Source organism: Ipomoea triloba, chromosome 8 (genome assembly GCF_003576645.1).
Source record: "Ipomoea triloba cultivar NCNSP0323 chromosome 8, ASM357664v1".
NCBI classification, from domain to species: Eukaryota; Viridiplantae; Streptophyta; class Magnoliopsida; order Solanales; family Convolvulaceae; genus Ipomoea; species Ipomoea triloba.
Genome location: NC_044923.1, coordinates 5457850 through 5470883, shown reverse-complemented (window position 1 = coordinate 5470883; position 13034 = coordinate 5457850). Strand labels below are relative to the sequence as shown.

At 33.8% G+C, this 13034-nt stretch overlaps 2 protein-coding genes across 2 annotated transcripts; both read right to left on the bottom strand.

The window, feature by feature from the left end:
• Positions 1-1081: 1081 nt before the first annotated feature.
• LOC116027125 lies at positions 1082-2114 on the bottom strand. The gene is made up of 2 exons (XM_031268555.1): positions 1799-2114; positions 1082-1573 (listed from the first exon to the last, which is right to left on the bottom strand). Exons 1-2 carry the CDS (start codon positions 1945-1947, stop codon positions 1153-1155), a joined length of 570 nt encoding a protein of 189 aa, XP_031124415.1. The 5' UTR covers positions 1948-2114; the 3' UTR covers positions 1082-1152.
• A 1621-nt stretch (positions 2115-3735) lies between these two features.
• Positions 3736-12124, bottom strand: LOC116028083 (WD and tetratricopeptide repeats protein 1). The gene is made up of 19 exons (XM_031269880.1): positions 11851-12124; positions 10968-11036; positions 10155-10232; positions 9622-9756; positions 9395-9502; positions 9168-9296; positions 8423-8538; positions 8224-8341; positions 7669-7774; positions 7183-7325; positions 6916-7086; positions 6718-6828; positions 6425-6536; positions 5700-6040; positions 5096-5186; positions 4908-5003; positions 4723-4793; positions 4508-4635; positions 3736-4206 (listed from the first exon to the last, which is right to left on the bottom strand). Exons 1-19 carry the CDS (start codon positions 11920-11922, stop codon positions 4125-4127), a joined length of 2277 nt encoding a protein of 758 aa, XP_031125740.1. The 5' UTR covers positions 11923-12124; the 3' UTR covers positions 3736-4124.
• Positions 12125-13034: the final 910 nt, after the last annotated feature.

Sequence of the window (13034 nt, the reverse complement as noted above, 5' to 3'; positions counted from 1 at the left end):
CAAAAAAAAAAAAAAAAAAAAAAAATGGGGGGGGGGGGTTTTTTTTTTTTTTTTTTTTTTTTTTTATAAATTAAGATGAACAAATATTTTTTGATCCTCAATTAAATGAAATTAATCATTTTGGTTTCACTTTTAGAATTTACAAACCCCAACTTTGTAAAAATGTTGTAACTTGAATCATCAGTAGAGCAATCCAAGAGAGATTTTTGTGGATTTTTTTTTTTTTACTATATACTGGAATTTAAATAATTTTATATTTATTTTATTTTATTTTACAAAGAACAGTGTGTTTGGTTAACATGGCAGATGTCCATTCTTGTTAACAAGAACAGTATGTTTGGTTAGGTATACATCCATTCAATATCTAAATTTTGAAGATGAGATTGTTCCACAAAGGACCGCCAATATGGCACGTTATTAATTGCGATTGCGACGTGACTAAAAACACAACTTTCCAACACTATTTGGTCATAAATGATAATCCTTAATGTAATTTATGGGAATTTCATTCTACGATGTTTTTGTTTTTATATCAAATATAATTATGTACATTATTTAGATTGTAGTTAGTAATATTAACACTTACTTTTATTATGGCATTTGATATATAATTTGTAATCGTATCTAATATAAAAAGTACAAGTACGACTTCTTAAAATTTGTTAATTTGGACCTTTGTTATTGTGACATTGTCATGACATTTTAATTTGTCATACTTTATTTATTTTGTCTAGTTACTCATTTTTATTTACTTGACACAATTAGTCATCTATTTAAATTTATGTTATTTCACTATTTATTATTATTATTATTTTTGAGAATAATAATAATGATTATTTATTATTATTATTATTATTATTATTATTATTATTATTATTATTATCTGTGGTTATTGACAACACTGTCACACTTAAGTAGTGACGGACAAACTCCAAATTTCCTTTATCAACCTCAAAATAATAATAAACACACCATATTTTACTCTTCAATTATCTTCAAAATGGCTAATATTAATGATCAATATAATATATTTCCTTTAAAAAAAATTAATCTGACAATCATTCAATAAAAAAAAAACATGTCAGACAAAATTTACCTCGAACTAATAATAATAAGTTTCAATAATTATCCTCGAAATACACATTCATTGAATCATTGACTAGAAACTTCATCCAGAAGCTTATATCTCCTCACCTTATTTCTAAACACGTGTCTAACGATCCCACTATCTGACTTGGTCCGCCGCAGCCTCTCTTCCATCCCCGCCGCGGCGGCGACACCCTTCACGGCGGCGGGCGAGCTCTCCGGCGACACTGATTTCTGTTTGCTGAGGACCGGACGGTTCTTCACTTGCAATTTGGGAGGCGCATTTTTTAGGCGTAAACACGACCCTCCCATCCTTATATTGTTCCCCCCGAATTTCTTCCTAATCTTCCCGTCGTTTTCTTCGCCGGAATTCCGGCACGACGACGACGAATTCGACGAATTCTGCGCCTCTTCTCCCTTCTCCACCGTCAGGCACCAGTTGCACACGCCGTACGACTCCGCTTTCGGATACAAATTGCTGCAGTACCTGCAACAATAAATTGAAATTAAATTTCAGGTTTAATTTTTTGAACAGATATGAATTGAAAACCCTAGATAAGCATACTGCTAATACAAAACTCTCCTAAACTCTACGATCCTGGCTCGAATTGAATCCGAAAACGAGATACTTCAATTCTGCGAGCCTGATTCAAACTGAATTTAAAAAATTAAAATACAGAAGATTGAATCTGTTGAAGACAGTACACAGTACCTATGTTGAGATCTGAATTGGCAAAGTTTGCATCTGAAGAGCTCCAAGGATAAGCCATGGTCACCACACATGCAGCACTCGAGATGAGTATTAGGAGGCTTAATTGAGGGTGGTTTTCCGGAATCTCCTTTGCTGTTTGTCTGCATCATATCATATCTAATCTAGCTAGCTAGCAATCTGCAAATATATATGTTTGTGGATATGATATAAATGGATTATATATATTTACGGCAGTGAAGTATGAAGGTGAGTATGTGGTTGCTTGCTTGCTTGCACATGAATGGATATTTACGTCAAGCTCATATATATAATATAGTAGCAGAGGAAAATGCCCAGAAGCTCTATGTGTCCGGGTTGGGTATATACTATATACCGTGTGTTCTTTGATTAGCTAAAACTAAAGAAAAAGTTACTTTTTATTTAACAGACATAGTTGTGTTAAAAATAATATAATAATAATAATAAAGAAAGGTGAAAGTATAATTTTGTTTGATAAAAAATAAAAGAATAAAAGTTAGGGCTATCAACTTTTCTACTAATTAGAAAATGCACTCATAACTTTTTTTTTGGCACAACAATCTTCATATAAATTATAAAAAGTATTAATTTCAAGAGGTTACGATGCTTAGGTCAAAACGTCAAAGAGTATTATGAATTTTGACAATTGGTAATCATAAAGTTTAAAATTCAATTTTCTACGAGAGTTGTCTATAAAATATAGTATTATATTTTCATTATTTAAGCAGTACTATATATGAAAAATGGTAGATGTACGTGTACCTATAGAGTACGTATAACTCTCACCAAATGTATAAATTTATTTGATGAAGAAAAATGAATGAATAAAAATTATTACTTACCCTTTTTTGTTATTAAGTAATCAAAATATGCGTATAAAATGAAAGTAAGAAATTGGTTTACATACATAATTACTCATTACATATTACCTTACGTATTGACAATCCGCCACACGTGCGTTGATATATTCCACATAAGTTTGTGTGATAATATTGTTGATATTCATGAATTTAATTCTAAGTTAGGAATACTCCAGATAATTGGCTCATATTGTACTGCCAACTTGCCAAGCAAATGGAACGCCACGCAAGGAAATGATTAATTTTTATTTGGAAAAAGAAATACAAGACATTTTTCTGTTTAATATGTGCATTGAGTTGCGAGGATGATTATAACGTTTTCAGGCAATCCGTGGGCGACAAACTGACACTTGACAACGATGTAATGTATATTTTAATTTGATCAGTTTTAAATACACACAAGTTTGTACTCCGTATTTTTTAAATATAGAACTTCATTTAATTATTTATAACAAAATTTGTTGATTTACAAATATTCTGAATAAATTTTTTTTAAACATTTGTATAATTTTATTTTATTTTTTTGTAAATAATGTTTTTCCTGACAAAAAAAGTAATAAATTAAAAATATCTTGTAAATTCTTCCTTTCTCTTTCAACTACTCAATTTAAAATTTCTTTTATTTTTTCACTAAAACAAAATGTTTTCTTTGGGATTCTAGGAGGATAAAAATAAGATTTTTTTTTTTAACTTAAGTTTTTAAGTCTATAAATGTGAAATTGAGTTAATTTAATTTCAAAACTCAACACTAAATTATAAATTTCTGCACACAAAAAATCAAACGTAAATCAAACACATCCCTTTCACACATCTCTACCACCGGAAACAAATCTCACATCTACTAAACCAAACCAATAGTTTAAGGGCATAAAAATAAGAATATTTTTTTATACAAAAAGTTTGCTTCGTTAATTTGGACTCGTGATATCGAATGCGCTAAAAATTTCCTAGATGATTTTTGGAATTTTCGTTTTGTGAAAGATAACTTTTAGAACAATTTTCTTTCAATATCAGGAACTGGTGGCTTAGAAAACCTAATTAAGAAAAAGAAAAGATACCTTTTGAAGAGGAAGGCTGGAGAATTGATACAATTAACATACGCTACGGAGTGCAAATGTTTTTTTTTTTTTTAGTACAATTAGCTTTACCCAAGCTTAGTTGAGGACCTCAAAATTCAGCAGCCACAATAAAATCCAACTCAATTCTACTTTACATCTATACACTCACTCCTCTCATCACTTCACAAATGCACAACTAGCTGCAGTACGCATTGATGATCTGGAATTCTGATCTGGAATTCTGAATCAAAATGCAGGCATTCGGTTGAGTTTTCACCAGTTTGGTGTGTATTCAGCAGGGCAACTAAACACATCTGCATATGCTAAGCGTTTGGCGGTAAGGGGCAGTAGCATTATGCTGTTCACATTGCATGGCCAAGTCGGATCGGATTAACTCTGTGTGCACTCAAAAGGATGCATACTGCCTTCTGCAAATTCGTGCAACCTAAACCGTTCCAGAAACTCCAGAGGCCTGCACAACATCACATTAATATAATTTTTCACGTCTACAAAGAATAAAAGCAAAGCAATAAGATGTTGTATAAGCATACTAACTAGAAAGGGAAAAATACATTTTTAAATGCCACTCTCCTACATTTTAATAGTCTTGTGAAAACAAAAGATTATGACTTACAATTATGAAAATACAAAATTAAAGAACAGATGGTGAAGAGGAATATATGATGGAAGGCTGTATTTATTATTGAAGTTAGCATGGAAAGCATTTTAAGCATACTATAGTCCAGTGAAGAGAGTGGGATCATAAGTCTTACAAAATTGCTTCGCGAGTACGACTCAATCTGCGCTGATTGTTTTCCATAGCATCTAGAACCTTTGAAGTCTCAGGTCCTGCTGCTCCACCGGCTACAATGGAAGGGACTGATGCTCTTGGGGTCCAAATCTGGAAGCATAAATAAGTATGTGAGTTCCTTTTATAACAAGTGCATCTTATAAAGTAAATCAAAATATTTGACTATCAGTCTCTCACCTTTATGGTGTTATCAATCCCACTTGTAGCTACAACACAGTCATATGGATGGGACTGTATACAATTTACAACTGAAGCAAGGGTGAAAAGCTAAGTTAGACAACCAGGGAATTGGTAGAAATCACTAAATTTTAGGTTTTCCGAAAGAGAGTCATAACAGAGAACTAAGAAAATAAATTAACTACCAGATTCATCCCCATGAAGCATTTTTATTAATCTACCAGTCTTCTTTTCCCAGATAAACCATCTACCATCATCACTCCCACTAGCAATATACTGACCTGCATAAAACATATTGAGAAATGAGAAGAGCTTCAACTCGACTTAGTACACTAGAAGAAGAGCACAACATAGCAAAGAGGAAAAGGAGTACCTCTTTGGCCTAAGAAACTCGCTTGCTTTATATCAGTGCCTATATTACAGTGGCCGGCATATCTCCTTTTCATATCTACTGCCATCTCAGGCTGCAAGATGAACACAAACATGTTGAGAGTATGAAAATTTGAGAACTGTTTAAGACACTACCGAAACAGTAAGTTCTCAACACACAGCTATAGGAGAAATCAAGGGTGGATGATAACAATTATCTAGTGTATGATACAAAACTTCTTAGCTTGTCATAGCATTCAATATTCTTTTACAAATCAAATCATAACTCCAAAGAATCATTTTTGCTGTTGATTATTCCTCTGTGGAGAAAACTGAATGTTTTATAAGAGTGATATATATGGCATCTACATATTTATCCTACACAAAGGTCCCAGCATAACGAGGTGTGTAGAAGATGACCAGGAAAATAATAAATAAATAATTAGTAGTAGTAGTACTAATAATAATAATAATAATAATAATAATAGTATGGATCAAAACCTTAGAGCAGCATCATTTTCTTTGAAAGAATAGCACCTGGATCATTACAGAAGAAGACCCAAAAGATATACAAAGAAATAATTTTACTAAACAATCAGAAGCAAAACCTTATAAGATGCTTTCTCATCTTGGCATGATGATGTTGGTGACCCACAAGTGCCATTCACTCTTCCTGTTGAATTTGTATCACCTCTCCGATGGATTCTTAAATTTAAACTTCCATGAAAAACATTAGGCCCAATTTCATGCCCTTCGTCCCCCGATAATGTCTCAAAAGCCAATTCTAGCTCCTCATCATCAGAATCTCCTCTATCAGATCTTGGACCATCCTGTGATGCATCACTATTTGCATCTGAACGGTAGAGAATATCACTTAATGACACAAGCCGTCCTCGCGGATGTTCAGATTTAGATTCTCCATTTTCCTTCTTAGTTTTCTCTGCTTCAGCTGCTCATCCAAGAAACCAAGCATCAACAATGAGATCAATTCATGAGATAATAATCCAACATAGAGAATTAAAATCCTTGATAGAGGATTTTCATAGAAAAGAGCTTTTGTGCTATCAGACAAAAAAATAAAATTCAATACATAAATTCTACAAAGAATAAAATCAAGAAAAAAATTCTATGTGTTTATGATCTTGGTGAATCAAGAGGTAAGGAAAAAAACAATCTAAAGTAAACATGAAATAACAAAAAAACTTCAGCAGTACAAATAGCCATTGGCTATGAAGAAGGGAGGAAAGAAAGAACCAGTGTATTAAGGATGAAGTTCACCAGAGAAACCAGGAATAGATCTCAACACAGTTATATCAACAGTATGAACACTAACCTGAGGCAATATGTTTTCTTAAATTGTCCACAATATCTACAACTTCAGTCTCATATGGAGCCAAGGATTGAGCACCAATAGCAAACTCCAGAGCTTTTTCGTACTTACCTATCTGCAGCCAAACTCGAGTGTCAATGTATTAAGATCTCAAAAAACAAGGTTTCTGAGAGAGTAAATATGCATCTATGAATGTCTATAAATTTGTTAGGTATATGCCGTACACAATCATTAGATCTATAATTAAATTTTCCAAAACTTGTTAAGCATGAAATGCACTGCAATTATTTATTTACCTGGGACAAAGCTTCAGCTATCAACAGTAGTGCTCTAAACGAAGTTGGATTAATCCTCCAAGCTCTATGACAGTCTCGTATAGCCATATGTGCATCATTTTTCCACCTCCTCTGTGATTAGAGAAAAACATTTTGGTATAGCTTCCACAAACAAATAGCAAAATAGAAACCATGAAAATAGAAGCATTCTGCAGAAACCTTGAGCAATAAGGCTGCTCGAATACATAAACACTCAGAAATTAGCTTAGGTCCAATCTCATCCCCATAGCCATCTAAGACTTCATTACAAGCTTCAATGCCATAATAAAAACTTGTTTCTTCTTTCAATATTTTTTCTGCCGCTTGAATTAACTTTCTGCACGAATCAAGCTGTACAAAGCAGCGTAGAATTAGTTTGATGAAAACCAATACAATAGTGATAATTTCAGTCATCAAAATTTGTAATTGGCTCCAAAATTTAGTCACCTTGGCAGCAGATTGCCTTGTTAATGATCCATTTAAGAAGTCCCCAGTAACTGATGATTGCAATTCCATTCCACTGTTTGTAGGATTGAAGTTCAAAAGCTTAGCAGCATCTTCATAGGAATAGCAAATAGAACTTCCATGTGCTGCACCCACATATACATACATTATACATATATATTTTGAATTCAATCACAGCTTAGTAAATGGATTGGCATGGAAATGAACCAAGAGGTGTATCAAACAGTTAGAATACTATTAACCATTTCAAACAAGAGTCTTTTGAAAATAAATTTTTCTTCTCATAAGTAAATAAATGTATTAAAAGAGTATCAAGGGGGGTGCAACCCAAGTTCTAAATAACTTTGAAAGAGTAAAATAGAGCTATTTTGAGTAGATCAGCTCACAGAAAGGCCAGGCAAAACAAGAATTAAGTAGATAGCTTATATTGCAGGACAATTAATATTTCTTCCAAACCAAGCAACATACCAGGGATCACATCCATCAAATAAACGTGCTCCCCACTGTAGCTAAGTAAAACTTCTTCACCATTGGGACTGAATGCAACATGAGTAAGATGCAAACTGGAACGATTCTGAAGAGATGGAAACAAAAACAATCTGAATTGGTTGCTCCACTTTTTAGAATTATAGATACATACATACAAGTGTGTGTGGACAAGCTCCAAGGTATATTTTCTGCTTATAATCACTTGTTTTGAATCATACAAATATTCAATAAAAGCGAATAAACATGCTCACTATTATATATGAATAGTGTACATAAGTTTGCAAGAGTTTCCCATTAAATATGTGCTCAAAAAAGTACAGAGAAGAGAGCAAAGAGGGATCTATAGACGGGAGTAAGCAATTTTATGGTTCAGGTCTCGGGAACATGCAAGATAGACAACCATGGATATAGAAGCCTTAAAAGATCACAACTTCAAATTGAAGAGGGTAAGGTATGAAATTTGAAGTATGTCGCTACCAATATAATTCACAAGGTCAAGAGCAAATAATACAGGCTGGAATGTTTGAAACTAACATGGTCAGAGAGATGCATTGGGCAGAAATAATTGACACAAGGAGGCGGTGGAAACTTTTTCTGACTAGAAGATAATGGTGGCAGCATTCGTCTATCATACAAACGAGCAAAAGCATCACTGCAAGGATTAATTTAAAATTAGCAGAATGTTGACACAAATAAATAGCATTTTTCTAGGAAAGGAACTACTGAAACATACCTCCCTCCAACAAGTAGCAAATGGGGCCTCGTTGAGCTGATATCACATGACTTCAGAGAAAAAAACTGCTTAGGAGGATCTGCCAATGACTTCTTAGCTCCACAGCGCAAGTCAAGCTTACATCAAACATCAAATTAAATCAACTTATGAGATACAGTGTTCAATCACAAATATCTGATTTAAGAGAACATATAGTGGATTAAAGACCAAACATCCTGGTGGTCCACTGGTCCTTTCTATTGGCAGGTTCGTTATTAATTTGTCAAACATAATGTGCACAATCACAAGGATCAAAGGGTAGAAGAAGATCCCAAAAAATAAAAATAAAAAGGAGCATTTTTATGCTCTTCGTAAAGAAAGCTTTCCCACCTCAAAAGATGCTATCATACATATCAGTCAGTAATTTTACTTCCACAAATGGGTACCAACACCTCACCACCTAGGTACCCTTAGTTTGACAATTTAACAAAGGTTCCATGTTAATAATGAAACAAACAAACAGAGTCCATGGATCAGAAAAAGCCAGCTAAATAAAGGCAATTAATTTAAAGCAAGCACTTAAGAACATGTTTTACCAAGTAAGCAAATAACTATGCACACAAATCATTGTTAGAGAGCAATCATCACATGCTACATGAAATTCAATACTCTCAGGTTTTTCAAACTAAACAGATATGGGATTCTTTAACATTTCAGCAACACCCCAAACAGAATCCAAAGGAGAAAATGGTTTAGAAGAACATACAAGAATATTGCGGCATTCTTGATGAGAAGAACCAGCTGGGGGGCAAGAAGCACGCTCTCGAAAATCATGTTGCCTCAAAGTTCCATCCTCACTTGCACTCCATACCACATTTGGATTTCCAACTTCTACCTAAAAAGAGTAAGCACAATATAGCGAACAAATGAACATCAGTTGATTTTATTGACGGTAATGGAATTGTAATAACTAATAAGATATTAAGATCTTACAGCTAATTTTTTGACCCTTCTGGTATGGCATTGAAACAGTGCTGATGGGCTGACAACATTCACATCCCGTCCTCTTCCACTCAAATGAGACAAATGAAAAACGCGAACCTGTCATATAGAAAGCATCAGAGAGTATGAGTTTACAGAACCAGTTACGGGGACATTGACAACACAGTCATATCTGCATGTGCTGCTATGCATGTATGATCGACCCATCAAGAAATTACTTCAGCATCTCCCGCTCCAGAAACAACTAGTTCATCTGAAGTTTCAGGAACAAATTTTGTGCAGAATATATTTGCAGTGTGGCCTGTCTCAATAGAGTGAAGTAATTTGCAGTTTGAATAGCTCCAAATATTCATCTGTGGCAAATGATGAAGTCAGCTAACAGAACAAATTTTTAAATGCAGTTTATTCAAAAACTAAGAGAAAACATCACATCATATCATATAAACAAGAATAGAAGCCATGCAAATTAAAAATTAAATACATTTCCATAAGGGCTATCAATCAAATTACTCTCTACAGAATGTTTTAATCAAAAGAATAAAAACAAATCACATAAGAAGGTAACACTTCTAGCATGATCAAAGTCCTCAAGCCAATTGAATATTGCAGACAAAACATTCCTAGTATCAACAAAGTCATATTTCTCACAGCATGGCCCTGTTTATTCTTTATGTTTAGGAGGATAGGGTGTACGTCAACAGAAGATATATGACTATATGAGTCTGCAATATATTCAAGTAAGTAATCATACTCTCATATCATCAGATCCAGATATCAGGAGTGACCCTCTTGAATTCCAAGCAATAGTATTCACACAACCCTGATGATCCTGAAAGATATCAAACAGCAGCTTGAGACAAAATGACTCTAAATATTCCAACAAGGTAATTTGGGGAAAATGCATAAAGCAGAAACCAAATAATTGTATTCACCACATGAAGAATCATATCTTAATAGAAGAAAATTACTTGTATCATTATTATTATCATCATCATCTAAGAAGTGCAACCAACCAATGTGTTCCAAAATGTACCAGTTATAAACCTTTTTTTAAATACATTCATGTATATAATCTTTATTCTTTTTGAGCATTCTTCCAGTAAAGTTGACAGCACTGTTCTCCAAAAAATTAATGGAACAGGTATATTCAAACATTGCTGGAGTCTGGAGAAGCCTGACAATCCAATGGAAGATTTGGACGACCCATGGTACTTCAGAATGAAGTGGGTAAAAAACTTAGCTAGAAAATGAAAAACTAGGTTGAAAATCTATGGATTCAACTACATTTATCTTCTCAAAATCCTAGCTATTACCCTGAATATCAAAACACCATTCTGTGTCCCCCCCTAGTCTAGAGTTCCAGTGAAGGTAGATGCATCTCAGAATAGCCACGAGCCATGAGTATGGATATAAATTTTGCTCCTCAACCTACATTGGAATCTAAAGATTTTTCCTTGTCTTGTTCAAGAACAGCCTATGCAAGTCTATTATGAACTATAAAAAAGTGAATCATATAATTTGATTTAACACCAGTTACAGGTTGAGGTCTTGTTAGGCTACTCACCTCTAGTTCTCTTTCTAAAGACAGCCTTCGTACCAAAGATGAGTGCATTTGTAATCTGTGATCAATGTCCTGTTTGCAAGAGAAATTTCAAGAGTTCAGAAAGTAAAAGACAAATAGAACAAAATCAATAAATTAATGGATGAAACAACTTGGGCCTTGGGGCATCACTGTCAAGAAAGGCCATAGTCAAGCAACAGTCCATTGCTTGTCACAGTACAAGGAAAATAACCACAAAAGATAGTCCAGAACTTCAGATATCATCTCTTAATCAGAATTTTTTGTTTTGAAATACAATATGCAAAGCATTGCAAAACAAGAGAAGACAGAGGACTAAGAATATTCAAATAGTCTTATCATTTAACAAGTCCAGCTATATACTTGAACAATCACATATCAGAGCTAATCTTGATGAAGAAAATGAAGCACATTGAGAAACACAGTGAATTTTAGGCATAGAAACTTCCATAAGTAGAAAATAATGGTATCAGTAGCAATAATCCAGGCAAATTATGCTTTTAGATTAAATACATTAACTACCAATATCTGTGTTTTTGTACACACGTGCACAGAGATTAAGCTAAATCAAACATACTACTTCCTTTTGCTGAGTAATTTACTTCATAACATAGCAACATCCAAATTCAAAGCAAAAACATAGCATTTCTACCGAGTTTCGCAGTTTAGAAAAGCTAACAGACTTTTGCGTCATAAAGTCCGCTACAGTGCCGCAAATGTGAACAGAAGTACAGAACAATAACAGTTTCAGGACCAAAAAAGCTCACCAACTCAAACACAAACGGGAATTTTCAAATGCAATAGAACAAAAATAATGGACTAACTCACTAAAACCAAAAAGGAGATGAAAACCGACAATCGAACATACATGGTGGACGTCAAGAGAGCGACTATTGATGAAGTCCGTGATGTTGCCATCGCGGAAGCACAGGGACTCCATTTCGCCGAGAATCTTCGAGTGACCGGCTCAGAGATAGGGAGTAGAGAAACAAACCCTAGCTCGATCGAGACGACAACGACGCCGGCAAATCGGCGATTGAGGAAGATGATCGGTGCGTGTATCTGCGTGCGTGCGAGCGAGCGATCATCAAAATAGATGTTGCACTGGAAAGGCGGTTGGGCAATACGTCGGCCTATAGAGATTAAGTCACCTGCTTATAGTATGAGAGTGGCCCACCAGGCCACGAGGGTCTTCCTCTGATTCCTACTCGACTTTATTCCATTTTGGTCACATTTTTACTTGGGAAAAATAAAAGTACTAAATTCATCCTCTAAAGTCTAAAAACATCTAAAATGTTCTTCTTTATTCTCAAAGTCTTATAGACCCAACACTCAATATATTCTGTATTTTCAATTTCTTTTCCATCTATTATTCATTTATCTCATTTATTATAATTTCTATTTAACTATAATTTCAAATTTAAATAAAATAGATATATAATTTATAATGTTAATTATAAATTTAATAGAAATACATATCAGTTAAACTTATATAATAGTAACACATATCACAAAAATTTGCAAGCAAAAGATAAATTTATTTGTAATGTATAATTTAGAATTTATTTTTAAAATTATAATTACAATTATATTGTAAAAGTTATTGGGAACAACTTGTGACCCACTAACACACCCAAACGGAAGCAACTAGTGACGCGCATGCCACTTATTATTGGTGCGTGAGACTTTTCATTGACTTTACTTTTCTTCGCAACGATATTTCTTTCGCCTTATTTTAAGGCGAAACTCCTTCAAAGAAGTAACGTTAAAGTTGTCATAGAATTCAATAAAATACCTTACATTGGTAAAATAGTACAACTAGATTATAACATTACATATTATGTAGGCTATCATTGACTCAATATCGATTAGGCTAATACGTGGCATTTTAATGCTCACATGAATCTTAAGTGTTTTTTAAAATATATATAAAAAATAGTCATAAAACAATAACGGATGGCGGTTTCAGTTGATTAACAACCAATGCTTGTCTTTTAAATAAACAACCACCAACTATTGAACTTGTATGGGGGGGGGGGGGGGGGGGGGATT